Source organism: Indicator indicator, chromosome 2, assembly GCF_027791375.1.
Source record: "Indicator indicator isolate 239-I01 chromosome 2, UM_Iind_1.1, whole genome shotgun sequence".
In the NCBI taxonomy this organism is placed as follows: Eukaryota; Metazoa; Chordata; class Aves; order Piciformes; family Indicatoridae; genus Indicator; species Indicator indicator.
In genome coordinates, this window is record NC_072011.1 from 6,889,141 (window position 1) to 6,910,386 (window position 21,246).

At 48.3% G+C, this 21,246-nt stretch overlaps 1 protein-coding gene across 1 annotated transcript in view; it reads left to right on the forward strand.

The window, feature by feature from the left end:
* The first annotated feature begins 640 nt into the window (after positions 1–640).
* NT5E (5'-nucleotidase ecto) overlaps positions 641–21,246 on the forward strand; it is a 41,859-nt gene continuing 21,253 nt past the window's right edge. Inside the window, exons 1-3 of the mRNA XM_054397671.1 lie at positions 641–682; positions 5,895–6,117; positions 18,695–18,883. Coding sequence (XP_054253646.1) covers positions 656–682; positions 5,895–6,117; positions 18,695–18,883 — 439 coding nt within the window. The 5' untranslated portion in view covers positions 641–655. The remainder of the gene's footprint in view (positions 683–5,894; positions 6,118–18,694; positions 18,884–21,246) is intronic.

Consider the following 21,246-nt stretch of genomic DNA (forward strand, 5'->3'; position numbering starts at 1 on the left):
TGCCTGGGCCTTAGATAGCCTTGAGGACCGGAGGGCAGCGAGGCGTAGCAAGGGCAGTGCCCGGCAGTCCCAGAAGGCCGTCCCGTACCCTCGCACACGCCCAGCAGAAGCGGAGCACCTGCGGCTTCCGCGCCCGACAGGCAGCGAGTGTCTGTACCGCGGGCGGGTCTCCACGGCGGCTCCTCGGAGCGGCGCGCAGGCTGCGCGGGTTTCCCGGCTGCTCGCCTGCTCCCCGCCCCGCCGCGGCGCTCCCCGTACCTCCGCCCCTCCCGCGGCCGCCCCCCACTCCTGGTCCGGCGGAACGGCGCGGAGCCCGGCGCGGAGCCCCCGCGGCATGGCGGAGCGGACGGGCGCGCTGTGGCTGTGCGCGGCGGTGCTGGGCGCGGCGGCGGTGCTGGGCGCGACGGCGGAGCTGCGGCTGACCCTGCTGCACACCAACGACGTGCACGGGCGGGTGGAGGCGCAGGGCGCGGGGGCGCGGAGCTGCGCGGGCGCGGAGCGGGCGGAGGGCTGCTTCGGCGGCGTGGCGCGGCGGGCGGCGCGGGTGGCGGCGGAGCGGGCCGCGCACCGCAACGTGCTGCTGCTGGACGCCGGCGACCAATACCAGGGCACGGTGTGGTTCTCCCGCTTCAAGGGCCGGGAGGCTGCCCACTTCATGAACCTGCTGCGCTACGATGCCATGGTAAAGTGGGCCGGGGGGCGGTGAGCCGCGCGGTGTGTGGAGGGTTCCCATTGGCACGGGTGCTGTTGAGTCTGTGCCTCCCTTCCCTTCCCTGCTGTCGTTTCGTGCATTGCCGCCTCCTCGAGTGTTTAACGTTGCATCAGAGAAGGCTGTAAGCCACGCTGCAAACCATGACCAGGGGCGGCCGGGAGGTAGGCGAGAAGAGAAGCGATGTGCAAGGTGACGGGCACACAGCCGAACGAAGTCGTGAGCTGGCAGCTCCACCAGCAGCCAGAAACCGGGAGCTGATGCCAAGGCTCCACAGAGGGAAAGAAGGTGGTGCACTGTAGGAGCTCCCCTCGGGAGAGGCAGGGACTTTGGGCGGGCGTGGAGCTGGACCGACTCTGTTGGAGAGGGGTCGGCAGAGGCAAGGAAGCAAGCCTAGCAAAAACCAGGCAAGCAGGCTGGCCCGAGACACACAGGTTAGTCCCGGCCAAGGCTCGCAGCCTGCCCTGCTGGCTTCAGCCCTGGCAGAAAGGAACGGACAGATGGCACATGTTTGCAATGCTGTTTCTAAGGGTCATGGTTTTCAGTTTTCATCAGTCCCACTCAAATCGTGTCCAGTCCCACCGGAGCTGTGGTCATGATGGAGTATCAGGCTCTGGGTAACTGGCCCAGGGACTGCAACATCGTGTCTGTGAGGGAGCTCCAGCACCTGTACTCTTTTGGTCATCAGAGTGCTGAGAGGAAGATAGAAGAATTTGAGACAGAGATTGGTGGATGTCGTCTCGTGTCCTTAAATATTTTGTCTCAGAGCAATAAGCCTACAAATATATAAAAACTTATCATGGGTTATTTTGCTTGCCAACAGCCCCAGAGAAGAGGAGAGGATCTAAAATTATGTTTGAGAGTGACTGTGTATTTACTTCTCCCCAAGTGACAGCTCAAGGGGAAAATCTTCTGTGAATGTCACATCCTTTGACATGTCTTTTTTTTTTTTTTTTTCTTTGTCTGGAAAGGGCTGCACTTTGCTTTCCCAGGTCAAAAATGATTTTACCCATTTCTTCCCTCTGCCTCAGAACAGCTACAGAAGGGAAAGGGATGACCCAGTGCACTCTTGTAGGCTAAGCACACTTCATACCAAACAGATAGGTCTGTGAGGACACTGCTCCCCGCTCACATGGCCTAATGAACGGTTTCCTTATCACAAAACTAACATCAACAGGATTTTCCCTCCTGCTAGTGATGGGAAGGATTGTGTACATTCAGGATTCATCCTCTCTGAGAGCTGGGAAGCGCTTTGAGGCTCTGCAGTGCAGAAAAAGCTCCAGTTAGTTTTTTGCACCTTTCTTCCCAAAGCTTGCAGTTGGCTGGCATTTCTCAGCTTTGCACTTGCTGGTTTAACTGGTTCATGGCCAGACTGGGAGGGAGCTTGTACAGTTCCTGATCATATCACAAAAAGAAATTCTTTGAAGCAAAATTCAGTAGTGTTGAACTAACGCTCAGTTTTAGAAACACATGATACAGGAGGTGTTTGCTGACTGTTCAGGAGAAGCCGTGAGCTTTTTCTTCACAGTAAGATTAATTCCATCCTGTACTGGATAGCCAGAGGCTTGTACTGGATGCTAAAGCCTTAGGTGAAGTGGTCAACCACCTGCTCTCTGTGGAGGTGCTGCATGTTGTAATATGAATGTCATCAGTGGATAGGAGGGGACAGAATAGACTGAGAAGGTACAGAGACTTTGGCACCTTTCTCTGCTGCTGAAGAGCCTGAGGACAGAGGTGCTGAATGTTGACCAGTGCTGTATCATCCTCTTAAATTCTTATGCCTGTGGACCATGGGAACCATGCAGTGGGGTTGGTGACTTGGGGGGGGGGGGGGGGGCAGTGTTGGGGGCAAGAGCCACACTTCAGGAGAGGGAGCTAATATTCCTTTAAGCAATATTTGGGAAGTCACATCCCTAAGAGAAGGGGTGGGGATTACTGAAATGGTTCGAAGTGAGATACAGCGGTAGGGTTACAAACAGGACGAAGGAGGGGACATGAGTCACAGAAGTTGTTACTGGATGAGGGCAGGAACCATAGGAGGATTTAGGGCAGCCTGGCAGTGTTAGGGGTTTGTCCCACAAATAGGACAGGTTTTAGACCTGCCCATTTCTCATTTATGCCTGTTATCACCTCCAGCCCATTTTCTCCTGTTTAGATAGATATTGCCTTCCAAATCTTCTTGTCACTAGCCTTACTTTTTGGTGTATTTTACCCTAAAATCCCAATTAAGTACCTCGAAGGCAGTTATTGGAGGCATGATAATAGAAGTCTTCTAGTTTTACTTTGAAGTAGCATCTTTCTGTTAGTTTATATCCCAATTTTGTTTCAACCTGCTGGAGAGGGACTTTTTAGGATATCAGATAGTGATAGGACTAGGGGGAATGGAACAAAGCTGGAAGTGGGGAGATTCAGGCTGGATGTAAGGAAGAAGTTCTTCACCATGAGAGTGGTGAGAGCCTGGAATGGGTTGTCCAGGGAGGTGGTTGAGGCCCCATCCCTGGAGGTGTTCAAGGCCAGGCTGTCTGAGGCTCTGGCCAGCCTGATCTAGTGTGAGGTGTCCCTGCCCATGGCAGGGGGGTTGGAACTGGATGATCCTTGTGGTCCCTTCCAACCCTGACTGATTCTATGATTCTTGTGAAGAGGAGGATTATATGATCCCATGCTGTGTGCTTGAATATTTCTGTTCATTCCCCCTTGTGATTTACACTTATGTTGGCCAATGGATTCAGATTTGATGAGGGATGTTGCATAGATAGAGAGTCCTGGAAGCGCTGGGTGTAATGGTAGTTAGGTAGATTGCAGGAACCCAAACCAGTCCACATCATCCTTCCCAGAGGATAAGCTGCATCAAAAATAAAACCATGTTATTAGGCACTAGTGATTTCTCATGAACAAGAGACTTCATAGCAACCCACACCATGGGAAAAGGTTTGATCAAAGCTTGTACCCTAATGGACATGAAATAACCCAAATGCAAGACACAAAGCCAAGAGAAACAAGGTTTCATAAGTGGTTGGTTTGTTATGTTTTGTTTTCCTTTTTTTCACGACAAGCTAATGACAGTTACATTCAATTCAAATTCTTGTTTAATTTGCAGCCTTTTGGAGGGGAGGGTTAATTGCCTGTCTTGGAGGCATATGCATCAGCCAAAAGGAAATAGCTTGTTACCCTTCTGAGATGCTCTACGAGTCCATGGACGTCTTTTCAGAACATCAGTTGGCACCAGATTGAGTTTCCTTAGAGTGCTGTTCTTTGTTTTTATTATTCTTTCCTTTTTTTACAGCAAATCAGATTACAGATAGAATATGGTTAAAAATGGAACATAGTTGGAGTGCACTGTGTCTTCCCAAGTCAGGATTTTCTTAAAGATAGCTCTGAGTTCTCTGGAAAAGTGCTGCAGCAGCTTGGGGCCAGATGGGGACTAAAGGAGTCAGGAGTCTTTGTCTCCCCCCAATGAAAGACACTGGCCATCAGTTTCTTGAAACTGAGCTTCCATGTCTTCAGTGGCTTCAGGGTCCTGCATGGGTTGGAGCATGATAGGGGTTAGTATAATCTGGGGAATAAAAGTTGTAACAAACACATAGAAGATGTTTAAGTAGAATAGAGAGGTCTCTAAGTCTTTTTAGATGATGAATGTGACTTTCCCCACTTAATCTTCTGAAGGAAATTATGAGCACCCTTCTGTCTGGAAAAGTTGGCTCATTGGCTTTAGCTTCCCCTTCGTGTTTTGCTCTGGCTGCCATCTGAAAACTTGTACCAAGTTACCAAGTGCCAGGTTACACTAATATCACATTTCTACAAACATATCTTTTCCTTCACTAACACCCAAACATGCAGCAAGGTGCTTGTGTGTATTGTGCTTCTGGCAAAGCTGCTGTTTGCTGTCTCTTACCGAACTGGCAGGCACAGGCATGTGGTATCTTGGGCTGAGCATGAAAAAGGGGTGGGTAGGAGAAAGTTCCATGGTCCATTAATGTCAATCAATTTTTGTCTACTTAACTGACCTAGAACAAGTAAATATTTTCACCTGGTTGATATTACCTTGCTAATAAACAAACTGGACTGCCAGCTCTGTGTGGTAGTCTTAGCACTTCTCAGTGTCATGCACTCACTTGTTATCACAGTATCACAGTACATCAGAGGTTGGAAGGGACCTCCAGAGATCATCAGGTCCAACCCCCCTGCCAGAGCAGGATCACTTAGGGTAGTCTGCACAGGAATGCATCCAGGTGGGTTTGGAAAGTCTCCAGAGAAGGAGACTCCACAACCCCCCTGGGCAGCCTGTTCCAGTGCTCTGTCACCCTCGCCGGAAAGAAGTTTCTCCTCATGTTGAGCTGAAATCTTCTATGTACAAGTTTGAACATTCAAGTTATGGATTGTCTGTGGAGATTCTCCCTAGCTGATAAACATTAGAGCTTCCACTAGGTAATGATATTGAGGGTGGCTAGAAAATGATATTTTCTTGTTACATTTAACACATAAGAACCCTTACTAAATGTGAATTAAATGTATTTCACAAAACTGTACCCCAGGCGCAAGCTCTTGAAACAAATATTGTCATTTGACCTTTTATTTAGTATTTTTTAAAACAGTGTATTTTCCATGTGCAAAATACCTGTTTTCCTTTGTGGTTATTGTTAATCCCCTTGCTTTGCAGTTACAGGATGAAAAACCATTGGGTTTTCATCAGATATATGATTACAAATGTTTATTTAGACAGATATTTATTGATATTTCTGTGGATTTTGACTTTTGCAGCTGTATTAAGAGAGCCTGAAAAACAAACCCCTAATCCTCAAAAAAAAAAAAAAAAAATCATTTCTGTGTTCATGAGAAACAGGAATGTGCTGTTTAAGACAAGACAGAAATTTAGATCAGATATCTGGAAATATTTCTTCACCCAAAGGGTTGTGAGGCAATGGAATAGGCTTCAGAGGGAAGTGGTGGAGTCACCATCCCTGGAAGTATTTACAAGATGTGTAGGTGAGGGGGTGAGGGACATGGTTTAGTGGTGATCTTAAAGGTCTCCTATAACCAAAACTATTCTCTGATGCTGAGATAGGTTTTTCTTCCCAAGAACACAGACTTTGTTATCTCACACATGCCTTGCCTACCATTTATGGGAGTATTTAGACTGAATATTGGAGGCAGGGTCCTGTATTTTCTTTCTTCTTGCTTTTCACAGGCTTTGGGGAACCATGAATTTGATGAAGGTGTGAAAGGATTATTGGATCCTCTTCTTATAAATGCTAACTTTACAATCCTGAGTGCAAACATTAAGGGGAAAACTCCATTAGGAGGAGAAATGATGAAATATGTTCACCCTTTTAAAATAGTACATATTGGCTCAGAATCAGTGGGAATTGTTGGCTACACTACAAAGGAAACTTCTTTTCTTTCACAACCAGGTAAGTTTTATTTACTAAATAAGTTTATCTCCTTTGTGGCTCTTCTATTACTTGCCCATTCGTTTGCAACCACAGATTAATGTTTTTCAGGTGGAAACTGGGGAGTTTGTTGCTTTACCAGTATTTGCTTGTTTTATTTACTTTGTAACTGCCTGAAGTTACAAGTCAAATGAAGTTAAATGGGAGGAGGCTGGTTAACATTAAAAGCCATTTGCCTACAGACCTGAATTATATTTAGCAGCATTGAATTATCTAAGAATATAAGAAGGTCAGTGAGATTGCAGGAGAGCAGGAGAGGGCCTTTGGGGGTTTCCATTGTTGTTTGAGTTTTTAAATGTATATTGTTTTCTATTTTATTGCTATTTATCCATTTAAACCAATGTTAAAACATGAATACAACTTGTCTCTGGAGTGAAATACGTTCAAGACATTTTACTGTGTGTTGAAATTTTGCTCTTGGATGCCTCCACGCTTAAGCCCTAGTAAAAGCAAGGAGAGCTTCATGTGTTTGGAAGCAGAAGTTGCCCAAGATGTTTTTATCCTCTCAGAAGGACTGCAGAAGGACCAACCATTCAGCTTTTTAACCACAATTGCTTCATTCATAAGGAAAATTAGAATTGATGAGGAAAAAGACTTCTCCATTTCTGTCTATTTTTTCCAACATTTAAGAGGTTTTGGTTTTTGGAGGGTTTATTTTTTAATAAAATAAAATGTTCCAATGTAATGAGAAACACATTTAAATCAGCTGTAGGAATTCTGAGTCACTGCCTGCTTAAACCTCAGGCTTCCTCTGACAAAATCAGACTTTCTTCCCTGCTTTGTGCAGTAGGGATGCCCTAAATACTGGTTTGAAACATTTTCCACGTTGAATCATAGAATCACAGAATGGTGAGGGTTGGAAAGGACCTCTGGAGATCATCTAGTCCAACCTCTCTGCTAAAGCAGGTTCACCTGGATCAGACTGCTTAGGAACGCATCCAGGCAGGTTTTGAGAGTGTCTGGAGAAGGAGACTTCACAACCTCTCTGGGCAGCCTGTTCCAGTGTCTCACCAGCCTCATGGTGAAGAACTTCTTCCTCACATCCAATCTGAATCTACCCATTTCTGGTTTTGCTACATTCCTCCTAGTCCTATCACTACCCAACACCCTAAAAAGTCCCTCCCCAGCTTTCTTGAGGGCCCCCTTGAGATACTGGAAGGCCACAAGAAGGTCACCTCAGAGCCTTCACTCCAGACTGAACAGCCCCAACTCTCTCAGCCTGTCCTCATAGGAGAGGTGCTCCAGCCCTCTGCTCATCCTGGTGGCCCTTCTCTGGACACGTTCCAGCACGTCCAGATCCTTCTTGTCATAGGGGCTCCAGAACTGGACGCAGTACTCCAGGTGGGGTCTCACCAGAGCTGAGTAGAGGGGGAGAATCACCTCCCTTGACCTGCTGGCCACACTTCTCTTGGTGCAGCCCAGGATCTGGTTGGCTTTCTGGGCTGCAAGTGCACATTGACAGCTCATATTTGACTTCTCATCCATCACCACCCCCAAGTCCTTTTCCTCAGGGCTGCTCTCAAGCCAGTCACTGCCCAGTCTATATTGTTGCCTGGGATTGCCTTGACCCAGATGCAGGACCCTGCACTTGGTCTTGTTGTATCTCAAGAGGTTGGTTTGTGCCCACTTCTCCAGCCTATCAAGGTCCCTCTGGATGGATGCCTTCCCTCTAGCGTGTCAGCCACACCACACAGCTTGGTGTCATCATACATAAATACTTTATTTACATAACATCTTTCAAATGTTACTCCTTATAAATTTTGGAATCAAACAAGCAAATCAAGTAACACCTAGACATCCTAATGAATGTCTCAGTATGTTGTGCCTTATAACAGAGACCATGATTAGATAAAACAAGGTTCACAGCGAAGACTTCTTAGCTCCATGGATAGAGCTGAAGCAGCCCTAAGCTAAGTGTATTCCACAGTGTAGCTGAGTAACGAGCAGGGCAAAGTCTAGCAGTGACATTTATAGCGATCAGAGTTTTTATAATGTTCCACTTTGCCATCTCAGTGTGTGGAAGAACATTTGGAAGCCTTAAAAATGTGAATGCAGGCTATTTTAATACAACTTAATGACTGCCTATCACCCAGCACCTAGCAATCCTTCTGCATGATAAAGTCATGGCAGAGCTGGGTAGGTGGCAAAATAATTATCAACCTAAGTCCTTTAATCAGTGAATGAGATATGCTGTGGATTTCAAATTCAGCCCTTTGCTTATCTCTACACACTTCTTCCTGATGATTCAGTTTTCTCAGGCTCTGCAGCAACTCCTTTGGCATGCTGTACGCTCTTCAGGGCATTCTCAAAGCAAATAGGAAGCTGGAAAGTGCTGAAACGTGAATTCCTACGTGACTGCTTTCCATGGATAACTTCTGTGTTATTCCTTCTATCATTAAATCTCCACAAGTTCCATAGAAAAATGAAATTACAACTTGTACTTTCCCCAGTTTGCTTCAAACAGCTATCAACACATTTGAACAGCGGATGAAAGTCCTTAAATCTCAGTGCTTCCATTGTGAAGGAACAATTAATCTCCTCTGAAGGTAATGTTAGTGTTACTGTTTGGAAACCATAGGGATGGGGAACACTTAGCACAATTTATAGGTTAGAGCCAATTGGCAGTTTCTCTGAAGTTCTCCTTGGTTTTGCTGTCTACAGCTTATCTTAGCTGAATGCCCAGACGGTTTTCCCATGTCTTGCAAGAGTTGTTCATAACTTGGCACATAGACAGAACTGTCCAGAGGCTTGGTTGAAGGATCAGCAAACTGAATGTGAATGTGGCTTCAGGCTCTTGACCTGGATCTACTCCTTTGATATACTCCCCTTGCTTGAGGAGCTTATTTCTCTGCTATTCTAAGAGTGAGTCCAGAGCAGGGCCATGAAAATGATCAGGTGGCTGGAACAGCTCTCCCACAATGACAGGCTGAGGGAGCTGGGGTTGTTCAGCCTGGAGAAGAGAAGGCTCTGGGGAGTCCTAAAAGGGACATTCCAGCACCTGAAGGGGGCCTACAAGAAGGCTGCAGAGGGGCTGTTGACAAAGGCCTGCAGTGACAGGACAAAGGTCAATGGTTTGAAATTAAAGAAGAGTAGATTTAGATTGGATGTTAGGAACAAGTTCTTCACCATGAGGGTGGTGGAACACTGGAAGAGGTTGCCCGGGGAGGCGGTTGAGGCTCCATCCCTTGAGATACTGAAGCTGAGGCTTGACAGGGCTTTGAGCACCCTGATCTAGTGGAAGATGTCCCTGCTGACTGCAGAGGGGTTGGACTAGATGACCTTTGGAAGTCCCTTCCCACCCAAACCATTCTATTCTATTCTGTGCTTTTCACCGATAATCCCAAAATCATCTTTCTGGTGTATGATGTTTGCTGGTTTGAGTTCTGAAATGATGTTGTAAACCCCAAAAAACAGTCAATAATTTGTCTGTCCTGAGCGATGCTACATACACATTTGGTGCTGTGAGATAGTATATCTCATTTTGTCCACAGTCCTTTTGTATAAGGTGGAAACCCAAACCTGCTTATTCTGTAGCACAACAGGCAGCAGAATACTTACTAAAACAATCAACTTAGCAGTTTTCTAAGCCTGAACTTTACATTCCATTTATTCCACTTAATCTGGCTAGCTTGCATAATGCCCTTAGCATGCAACCAGCACTTTTCCTTGTTCATTTATAACACAACTTGGATGTTTTACCTGAAACTCTCCCCCATCTAAAAAGAGAAGAGGATGTCACAACAGTTTAATGACTTGAAAGAGAAGTGAAATACTGACATGGGCAATACCTAACTCATAAACAAACACTTCCTTTCAGTTCAGATTGTTTTGAAAAATGCAGAGCTGATTGCCTAGCAGAATATAGCTTTGTGCCTGGTATCACAGGGACATGAGTGCTGTGCAGTTGCTCCTGCAATCCCTCACTGTGTAACTTCTGAAGCTGCAGGCCTATTTGAGCTCATTGGATCAAGTGCTGCCATGACAGGATACAAAGCTGTGTGAGATGCCACACTTAGGTTGCAGAGAGAGGGTGAAAGAAGCCCCTGCAGCCCAGCCCCAGCAGGAATCACAGAAACATTCAGGTTGGTAAAGACCCTCAGGATCACCAAGTCCAACCCAGAACCCTACTCTACAAGGGTCGCCCTTAACCATATCCCCAGGCACCACATCCAAACCACCTTTGAACACATCCAAGCTTGGAGACTCAAATACCTCCCTGGACAGCACATTCCAAGGCCTGACCACTCCTGCTGTGAAAAATTTTTTTCTAATGTCCAGTCTAAACCTACCCAGTCACAGCTTGAGGCCATTCCCTCTTGTTCTATCACTAATTCCCTGTGAGAAGAGACCAGCACCAACCTCTCCACCAGGTCCTTTCAGGTAGTTGTAGAGAGCAATGAGGTCTCCCCTCAGCCTCCTCTTTTCCAAACTAACCATCCCCAGCTCCTTCAGTCACTCTTCATCAGATTTATTCTCCAGGCCCTTCACAGCTTCCTTGCCCTCCTCTGCACTGGCTCCAGCACCTCCACATCTCTCCTGTATTGAGGTGCCCAAAACTGAACACAATACTCAAGGTGTGGCCTCACCAGAGCTGAGTCCAAGGGGACAATCACTTCCCTCCTCCTCCTGGACACAGCATTTCTGATCCAAGCCAGGACGAGCACAAGCCCTTTCTGAGGGCAGGGTGGGCAGGAGGCAGTCACGGTGTGTGTAGAAGGCAGTCACAGTGTGGGTAGAAGGCAGTCACAGTGTGGGTAGAAGGCAGTCACAGTGTGGGTAGAAGGCAGTCACGGTGTGGGTAGAAGGCAGTCACGGTGTGGGTAGAAGGCAGTCACGGTGTGGGTAGAAGGCAGTCACGGTGTGGGTAGAAGGCAGTCACGGTGTGGGTAGAAGGCAGTCACAGTGTGGGTAGAAGGCAGTCACGGTGTGGGTAGAAGGCAGTCACAGTGTGGGTAGAAGGCAGTCACGGTGTGGGTAGAAGGCAGTCACAGTGTGGGTAGAAGGCAGTCACAGTGTGTGTAGAAGGCTGTCACAGTGTGGGTAGAAGGCAGTCACAGTGTGGGCAGGAGGCAGCCACGGTGTGGGTAGAAGGCTGTCACAGTGTGTGTAAAAGGCAGTCACAGTGTGGGTAGAAGGCAGTCACAGTGTGGGCAGGAGGCAGTCACGGTGTGGGTAGGAGGCAGTCACAGTGTGGGTAGAAGGCAGTCACGGTGTGGGTAGAAGGCAGTCACAGTGTGGGTAGAAGGCAGTCACGGTGTGGGTAGGAGGCAGTCACAGTGTGGGTAGAAGGCAGTCACGGTGTGGGTAGAAGGCAGTCACGGTGTGGGTAGAAGGCAGTCACAGTGTGGGTAGAAGGCAGTCACGGTGTGGGTAGAAGGCAGTCACAGTGTGGGCAGGAGGCAGCCACGGTGTGGGTAGAAGGCTGTCACAGTGTGTGTAAAAGGCAGTCACAGTGTGGGTAGAAGGCAGTCACAGTGTGGGCAGGAGGCAGTCACGGTGTGGGTAGGAGGCAGTCACAGTGTGGGTAGAAGGCAGTCACGGTGTGGGTAGAAGGCAGTCACAGTGTGGGTAGAAGGCAGTCACGGTGTGGGTAGGAGGCAGTCACAGTGTGGGTAGAAGGCAGTCACGGTGTGGGTAGAAGGCAGTCACGGTGTGGGTAGAAGGCAGTCACAGTGTGGGTAGAAGGCAGTCACGGTGTGGGAAGAAGGCAGTCACAGTGTGGGCAGGAGGCAGTCACGGTGTGGGTAGAAGGCAGTCACAGTGTGGGTAGAAGGCAGTCACGGTGTGGGTAGAAGGCAGTCACAGTGTGGGCAGGAGGCAGTCACGGTGTGGGCAGGAGGCAGTCACCGTGTGGGTAGAAGGCAGTCACGGTGTGGGCAGGAGGCAGTCACGGTGTGGGTAGAAGGCAGTCACAGTGTGGGTAGAAGGCAGTCACGGTGTGGGCAGGAGGCAGTCACGGTGTGGGTAGAAGGCAGTCACGGTGTGGGTAGAAGGCAGTCACAGTGTGGGTAGAAGGCAGTCACAGTGTGGGCAGGAGGCAGTCACAGTGTGGGCAGGAGGCAGTCACGGTGTGGGTAGAAGGCAGTCACAGTGTGGGTAGAAGGCAGTCACGGTGTGGGTAGAAGGCAGTCACGGTGTGGGTAGAAAGCAGTCACGGTGTGGGTGGAAGGCAGTCACGGTGTGGGTAGAAGGCAGTCACAGTGTGGGTAGAAGGCAGTCACAGTGTGGGTAGAAGGCAGTCACGGTGTGGGTAGAAGGCAGTCACAGTGTGGGTAGAAGGCAGTCACGGTGTGGGTAGAAGGCAGTCACAGTGTGGGCAGGAGGCAGTCACGGTGTGGGTAGAAGGCAGTCACAGTGTGGGCAGGAGGCAGTCACAGTGTGGGTAGAAGGCAGTCACCGTGTGGGTAGAAGGCAGTCACGGTGTGGGTAGAAGGCAGTCACGGTGTGGGTAGAAGGCAGTCACAGTGTGGGTAGAAGGCAGTCACGGTGTGGGTAGAAGGCAGTCACAGTGTGGGCAGGAGGCAGTCACGGTGTGGGTAGAAGGCAGTCACAGTGTGGGCAGGAGGCAGTCACAGTGTGGGCAGGAGGCAGTCACGGTGTGGGTAGAAGGCAGTCACGGTGTGGGTAGAAGGCAGTCACAGTGTGGGCAGGAGGCAGTCACAGTGTGGGCAGGAGGCAGTCACAGTGTGGGCAGGAGGCAGTCACAGTGTGGGCAGGAGGCAGTCACGGTGTGGGTAGAAGGCAGTCACAGTGTGGGTAGAAGGCAGTCACGGTGTGGGTAGAAGGCAGTCACAGTGTGGGCAGGAGGCAGTCACAGTGTGGGTAGAAGGCAGTCACGGTGTGGGTAGAAGGCAGTCACAGTGTGGGCAGGAGGCAGTCACGGTGTGGGTAGAAGGCAGTCACGGTGTGGGTAGAAGGCAGTCACAGTGTGGGCAGGAGGCAGTCACGGTGTGGGTGGAAGGCAGTCACAGTGTGGGCAGGAGGCAGTCACGGTGTGGGTAGAAGGCAGTCACGGTGTGGGTAGAAGGCAGTCACAGTGTGGGCAGGAGGCAGTCACGGTGTGGGTAGAAGGCAGTCACAGTGTGGGTAGAAGGCAGTCACGGTGTGGGTAGAAGGCAGTCACAGTGTGGGCAGGAGGCAGTCACGGTGTGGGTAGAAGGCAGTCACAGTGTGGGCAGGAGGCAGTCACAGTGTGGGCAGGAGGCAGTCACGGTGTGGGTAGAAGGCAGTCACGGTGTGGGTAGAAGGCAGTCACAGTGTGGGCAGGAGGCAGTCACAGTGTGGGCAGGAGGCAGTCACAGTGTGGGCAGGAGGCAGTCACGGTGTGGGTAGAAGGCAGTCACGGTGTGGGTAGAACGCAGTCACAGTGTGGGTAGAAGGCAGTCACGGTGTGGGTAGAAGGCAGTCACAGTGTGGGCAGGAGGCAGTCACAGTGTGGGTAGAAGGCAGTCACGGTGTGGGTAGAAGGCAGTCACAGTGTGGGCAGGAGGCAGTCACGGTGTGGGTAGAAGGCAGTCACGGTGTGGGTAGAAGGCAGTCACAGTGTGGGCAGGAGGCAGTCACGGTGTGGGTGGAAGGCAGTCACAGTGTGGGCAGGAGGCAGTCACAGTGTGGGTAGAAGGCAGTCACGGTGTGGGTAGAAGGCAGTCACAGTGTGGGCAGGAGGCAGTCACGGTGTGGGTAGAAGGCAGTCACAGTGTGGGTAGAAGGCAGTCACAGTGTGGGCAGGAGGCAGTCACGGTGTGGGTAGAAGGCAGTCACGGTGTGGGCAGGAGGCAGTCACGGTGTGGGTAGAAGGCAGTCACAGTGTGGGTAGAAGGCAGTCACAGTGTGGGCAGGAGGCAGTCACGGTGTGGGTAGAAGGCAGTCACAGTGTGGGCAGGAGGCAGTCACAGTGTGGGTAGAAGGCAGTCACGGTGTGGGTAGAAGGCAGTCACAGTGTGGGCAGGAGGCAGTCACGGTGTGGGTAGAAGGCAGTCACGGTGTGGGTAGAAGGCAGTCACAGTGTGGGCAGGAGGCAGTCACGGTGTGGGTAGAAGGCAGTCACGGTGTGGGTAGAAGGCAGTCACAGTGTGGGCAGGAGGCAGTCACGGTGTGGGTAGAAGGCAGTCACGGTGTGGGCAGGAGGCAGTCACGGTGTGGGTAGAAGGCAGTCACAGTGTGGGTAGAAGGCAGTCACAGTGTGGGCAGGAGGCAGTCACGGTGTGGGTAGAAGGCAGTCACAGTGTGGGCAGGAGGCAGTCACGGTGTGGGTAGAAGGCAGTCACGGTGTGGGTAGAAGGCAGTCACAGTGTGGGCAGGAGGCAGTCACAGTGTGGGCAGGAGGCAGTCACGGTGTGGGTAGAAGGCAGTCACGGTGTGGGTGGGCTCACACTGCTGCTGCCAGACCCAGCACCGGCGGCTGCCTGTGCCCTGCCGTAGCAGTCCCAGGAAAGAGATGGACTCACTGGTGTGGGCCAGGCCTGGATTGTGCCCTCATCATGAAAGTCAGTTTCAGAATCACAGAATGTTAGGGGCTAGAAGGGACCTTGAGAGATCATCCAGTCCAACCCCCCTGCCAGAGCAGGATCATCTGCCTCAGATCACACAGGAGCTCATCCAGGTGGGTCTTGAATATCTCCAGAGAGGGAGACTCCACAACCTCTTGGTTTTAATTCGTGTATGGCACAGTGGAGGCTACAGTGGCATAGCAGGGTGACAGAGCTGGTGCTAATGAGGAGAGCTTGGTTATCATGGCCCTCCTGACTGCATGCCAGGGGAGAAGTTAGCCTGCAGATGACTGCCTGCTGGTGTTTCAGAGAGCCATTCCAACACTATCTGGATTCTCTTCTAGTGTATTTATTTGCAAGGAAATTAATTTGATGACCTCACCTCACCAATACAGTTACTAGGAAGAAGAGCTGAGTTCTTTTACTAATCCTTAGTGAAGAGCAATATTGGCTCTGTCCATTTTTCAGAATTAACACAGGTGAAATTCTATTCCCTGCACAAAATACTTATTTTTCTCCTTGAAAAAAAAAAAAAGAAAAAAAGAAAAAAAGAAAGGATTCAAAAAACACATCACTGTAAAATAGAAGTCAGATAAAGAAGTCTGTTCTGATCTCAGATATTCACGTGCTGATAGTTTTAACATACAGCACAGGAGTTAAAAACACAGAAGGAAGACTCCCTCAGGGCTCAGTCCTGGGACCAGTCTTGTTCAACATCTTTATCTGTGACATGGACAGAGGCATTGAGTGCACCCTCAGCAGGTTTGCTGATGACACCAAGCTGTGTGGTGCAGCAGACAGGCTGAAGGGAAGGGATCCATCCAGAGAGACCGTGACAGGCTGGAGAGGTGGGCACAAGCCAACCTCATGAGGTTCAGCAAGACCAAGTGCAGGGTCCTGCATCTGGGTCAAGGCAATCCGAAGCACAAATCCAGGCTGGGCAGTGACTGGCTGGAGAGCAGCCCTGAGGAGAGGGACTTCGGGGTGCTGGTGGATGAGAAGCTCAACATGAGCTGTCAATGTGCACTTGCAGCCCAGAAAGCCAACCAGAGCCTGGGCTGCATCAAGAGAAGTGTGGTCAGCAGGTCAAGGGAGGTGATTCTCCCCCTCTACTGCACTCTGGTGAGACCCCACCTGGAGTACTGTGTCCAGTTCTGGAGTCCCTATTACAAGAGGGATCTGGACATGCTGGAAGGTGTCCAGAGAAGGGCCATGAGGATGATCAGAGGGCTGGAGCTCCTCTCCTATGAAGACAGACTGAGAGAGTTGGGGCTGTTCAGTCTGGAGAAAAGAAGGCTCTGAGGTGACCTTCTTGTGGCCTTCCAGTATCTGAAGGGGGCTACAAGAAAGCTGGGGAGGGACTTTTTAGGTTGTCATGTAGTGACAGGACTAGGGGGAATGGAATAAAGCTGGAAGTGGGGAGATTCAGACTAGAGGTGAGGAAGAAGTTCTTCCCCATGAGAGTGGTGAGAGCCTGGAATGGGTTGTCCAGGGAGGTGGTTGAGGCCCCATCCCTGGAGGTGTTTAAGGCCAGGCTGGATGAGGCTCTGGGCAGCCTGATGTAGTGTGAGGTGTCCCTGCCCATGGCAGGGGGGTTGGAACTGGATGATCCTTGTGGTCCCTTCCAACCATGACTGATTCTGTGATTCTAAGGTCCTCTCTTGCTCACCATTTAGAAAGCCACACTGTCTTTACAGAACTGGTCCAGATACCATGGTGGGCATGGCCATTGTAGCTGTCCATGGGTGGTGAGATCAGCATGTGAAGGGCCTATGCTCAAGGACCATTTCTCAGACTTTCCCTTTTGCCAGTAACTCTTCACCAGGCCCAGCTTCTGTCAAGCACAAGAAGGCACAAAGAGAGCTGAAGTTGATGGCTTCCTTTGGCCTGGAGAAGGAGGGCTAAAGGGTAACTAAGGGCAGTCTTCCACTCCCTTAAGGGGGTTTGTAAAGAAGACAGGGATAGACTCTTCCCAGAGGGACACAGAGAAAGGACAAGAAACAATGGCCTCAAGTGGTACCACAGGAAATTATGGTGGGATGTAAGGAAAAGTTTGTCATGGTAAGAGCGGTTAAGCCATGAAATATGTTGCCCAGAGAGCTCGTGGGCTTTGGCATGCTCAGGCAAGACTGAGCATCCTCATGTGGCTTTGAGTTCCTGCTCCGAGCTGGTTTTGGTCTTGATGGCTCCTGAATGTCGGTCCCTTCCAATCTCAGCTAACTTGTAACTGTTTGATTCTAAGAAGATGTCCACGGGAGGAAAATGTGGAGATGCACTGCATAATTCACTCTGCAGTGTGCAGTACAAGGATTCCCTCTGGCAGTAACAGAACTATTCAGTGGGTGTGGTGGCAAACCAATTTATGTAACCCTCTTTTATCTCTTCCATTGTAGCAGCTTCCTCCTCATTTCCTGAGACATTTTGCACCGGATTGTGAATTCGTTTCACTCCTCCCTTTGTTATGAAGTCATGTAAATTCTCTTGACTTTAAAGGCACATTTCAAAATCATTTGATTAAAAGAATTCTGGAGTTAGGGAGGGGAGCAATTGGTAGAATGGAAATGTTGCTTGGTAGTCTTCACTGGAAAGTTTCTGATTACAGTTTGTTGACTCTTTATTCTTAACACTTTGTGAAAGAAATTAGCCTCTTTGTGCACAACCCAAAAGCCATGACCAGGATAAAAGAGTATGTTTGTGTAGTGCTCTTGTAACTCTTCCTTGCCTTATTAGGATCATTTCAGGAGGCACAGAAACCTTGCAGAAAGATTGTGAATTTCTCAACATTGCGGTCTGGGAAAGGTTTCTGCTTTCCAGGCTTTCTGTTCTTTATGTTCTCCTTTCAGGATGGTCACTCAGTCGTGGGCTGTGCTGTGTTGGTGTTACTGAGAGTGGTTCACATTAAGTGAGATAATTTGTGTAAAAAAGAAGTAATTCAGAGTTTAGTGCAGGATTTGGAAGAAGCTGCTGTTTAAAGCCTTGGGGCAGGGGAAAAGAATGAGATGAGTGTGGAGTAAAAGGAGAGAGAATTAACAGGAGAAGATGGAAGTTCTCAAAGAAATAAACTTTGGGAAGGAAAAAAAAGCTTTAAAGCACAATGCAAATGTTTATCCTCAGACAGTGACATATTTAGTTTCCTTTCTCTAGCTAAATAGTAAAAGCCATCCCCTATTTGATACCACCAGTGGTATAATTGGATTTTTTTAATGAAGTTACAACTTGTTTAATATGGGCAAGTACATACAGCTCAGCACAGGAATGTTGTATTGGTCTAAGCACCCAGGTGCTCCTGAGACATTGGAGAACAGCAGCTCAGATCAGGAGCTTGAACCAGCTGAGGCCATCTGAAAGCTACTGGCATTCAAAATTCAATTAGTTGTATAAAATAGTACCCAATATCAACTCCTTCTTTAAAAAAAATAGTGGTAATTAAGTAATTCAAAATTCAATTAGTTATACAAAATAGTACCCAATATCAACTACTTCTTTAAAAAAATAATAACTAAGTAATTCAAAATTCAATTAGTTATACAAAATAGTGCCCAATATCAACTACTTCTTTAAAAAATATTAGTAATTAATTCAAAATTCAATTAGTTATACAAAATAGTACACAATATCAACTACTTCTTTAAAAAAAACAGTAATTAATTCAAAATTCAATTAATTATACAAAATAGTACCCAATATCAACTACTTCTTTAAAAAATAGTAATTAATTCAAAATTCAATTAGCTATACAATGTAGTACCCCATATCAACTACTCCTTTAAAAAATAGTAATTAATTCAAAATTCAATTAGCTATACAAAATAGTACCCAATGTCAACTACTTCTTTAAAAAAATAGTAATTAAGTCAAAATTCCATTAGTTATACAAAATAGTACCCAACATCAACTACTTCTTTAAAAAAATTAATAACTAAGTAATTCAAAATTCAATTAGCTATACAAAATAGTACCCAATATCAACCGCTTCTTTAAAAAAATAGTAATTAAGTTAACCTGGAAATGCATTAATGTTTGTTTTTGCTTGTTTGTTTGTTTTTCAGGGGATGATGTAGTCTTTGAAGATGAAATTGAAGCACTGCAAGTACAAGTGAATAAACTTACTGCTATGGGAGTGAACAAAATAATTGCACTCGGACACTCTGGTTTCAGTGTGGACAAGAATATTGCCCAGAAGGTGAAAGGAGTGGATGTTGTAATTGGAGGACATACAAACACATTTCTTTATACAGGTATTTTACTTCTTACTGAAACGTTTCTGGGCACAGAGGAACTCAGTGAGGTTCAACAAGGACAAGTGCAGAGTTCTGCATCTGAGGAGGAATAACAGACTGCACCAGTACAGGTTGGGAGGTGATCTGCTGGAGAGCAGCCCTGTGGAGAGGGACCTGGGAGTCCTGGTGGATAAGAAGTTATCCACGGGACAGCAATGTGCCCTTGTGGCCAAGAAGGCCAAGGGGATCCTGGGGTGCATTAAGAGGAGTGTGTCCAGCAGATCCAGGGAGGTTCTCCTCCCCCTCTCCTCTGCCCTGGTGAGACCTCATCTTGGGTACTGTGTTCAGTTTTGGGCTCCCCAGTTTAGGGGGGACAGGGATCTGCTGGGGAGGGTCCAGTGGAGGGCTATGAGGATGATTAGGGGACTGAAGCACTGCCTGATGAGGAGAAGCTGAGGGACCTAGGGTTTTTAGTCTGGAAAATAGAAGACTGAGAGGGGATTTAATAAATGTTTATAAATATCTGAGGGCTGGGTGTCAGGAGGGAGGGGACAGACTCTGCTCACTTGCACCCTGTGATAGGACAAGGAGCAGTGGATGTAAGCTGCAGCACAGGAGGTTCCACCTCAACACAAGGGGGAACTTCTTCACTGTGAGGGTCACAGAGCACTGGAACAGGCTGCCCAGAGAGGTTGTGGAGTCTCTTTCTCTGGAGACTTTCAAGGCCCATCTGGATGCATTCCTCTGTGACCTGAGCTAGATTCTATGGTCCTGCTCTGGCAGGGGGGTTCGACTCAATGATCTCTTTGGGTCTCTTCTGACCCCTGACATCCTGTGATCCTGTGATGTTGCTTCTAAAGCAAATCTGAAATGATTGTTTCCACTTCAGGCTCAGAGGACTTTCACAAATGTGGTATACTACTGGCTCTGCTGGGCCAGATTCATAGCTGGAACCTATCTGTAACTGCCATGGCAGGATTTAAAACAGCCTGTGAGCAAGAAGTGCCCTGACTCACTGAAATACTCCCTAATGCTGTGGATGTTCATGGTGATATATTCAAAGTGTGACAGAGGAACAAAGGCAGCAACACTCATAAATTACTGCCAAACATATTGTACCTCTTTCAAGTTCACACATATAAAGGAATAAAAAAGATGTCTACACTTAAACTTGGATATGACTTAACATATAAGGCTTCAAACCAGGTGGTTCCAGGGTTGATTTTGCAGCTCAGAAAGCCAATCATAACCTGGGCTGCATCAAGAGGAGCATAGCAAACAGGTCGAGGGAGGTGATTCTCCCCCTCTGCTCAGCTCTGGTGAGACCCCACCTGGAGTACTGCATCCAGTTCTGGAGCCCCTATGACAAGAAGGATCTGGACGTGCTGGAAGGTGTCCAGAGAAGGGTCACCAGGATGATCAGAGGGCTGGAGCACCTCTCCTATGAGGACAGACTGAGAGAGTTGGGGCTGTTCAGTCTGGAGAAGAGAAGGCTCTGAGGAGACCTTCTTGTGGCCTTCCAGTATCTGAAGGGGGCTACAAGAAAGCTGGGGAGGAACTTTTTAGGATGTCAGGTAGTGACAGGACTAGGGGGAATGGAGCAAAACTAGAAGTGGGTAGATTCAGATTGGATGTTAGGAAGAAGTTTTATACCACGAGGGTGGTGAGACACTGGAACAGGTTGCCCAGGGAGGTGGTGGAAGCCTCATCCCTGGAGGTGGTTAAGGCCAGGCTGGATGTGGCTCTGAGCAACCTGATCTAGTGGGAGGTGTCCCTGCCCATGGCAGGGGGCTTGGAACTAGATGATCCTTGAGGTCCCTTCCAACCCTCACAATTCTATGATTTTCCATAGAATCTGATTCTGTATTCATAGGTCTCTAATATCCCTGCCACTAAAATCTTTTCTCACGTTTCCTCTGTCTTTTCCAGTCCTTTTAATCTGTCACTTTATTCTTCTTTCCCCTAGAGACAGACATCATTCCAGAGGTGTTGATCTGATTTCTTCAGCAGGAGTTCTGCTTTATGGAGAACCTGCCACCAGCAGCTCCTCCAGTGCTGCTGCCTTCCTTGTGCTAGTGTGTAATGACACAAGTAGAAGAAAGGTGGTGTGGTTTAAAAAAAAAAATAAATAAAATCAAAGGTAGCTCGTTAAACCTGCCAGAAACTTCACCAACTGCTTGAGAGTATAAGAGGAACTCTCTCTGTAGTTGTCAGAAAAATTTCCCTTGTGCCCCAGTCACAGGAGGTACATTGTACCCTAGGAACTTAGCCACTGAAAGGTTTTGTATCATCTGTTTCTTCCTCACCTCTCACATTCTCATGTTTTTCTTTGTCTCATCTGGCCTCTCATTTTTTACTTGTCCCTGTTGTGAAAGAGGAAT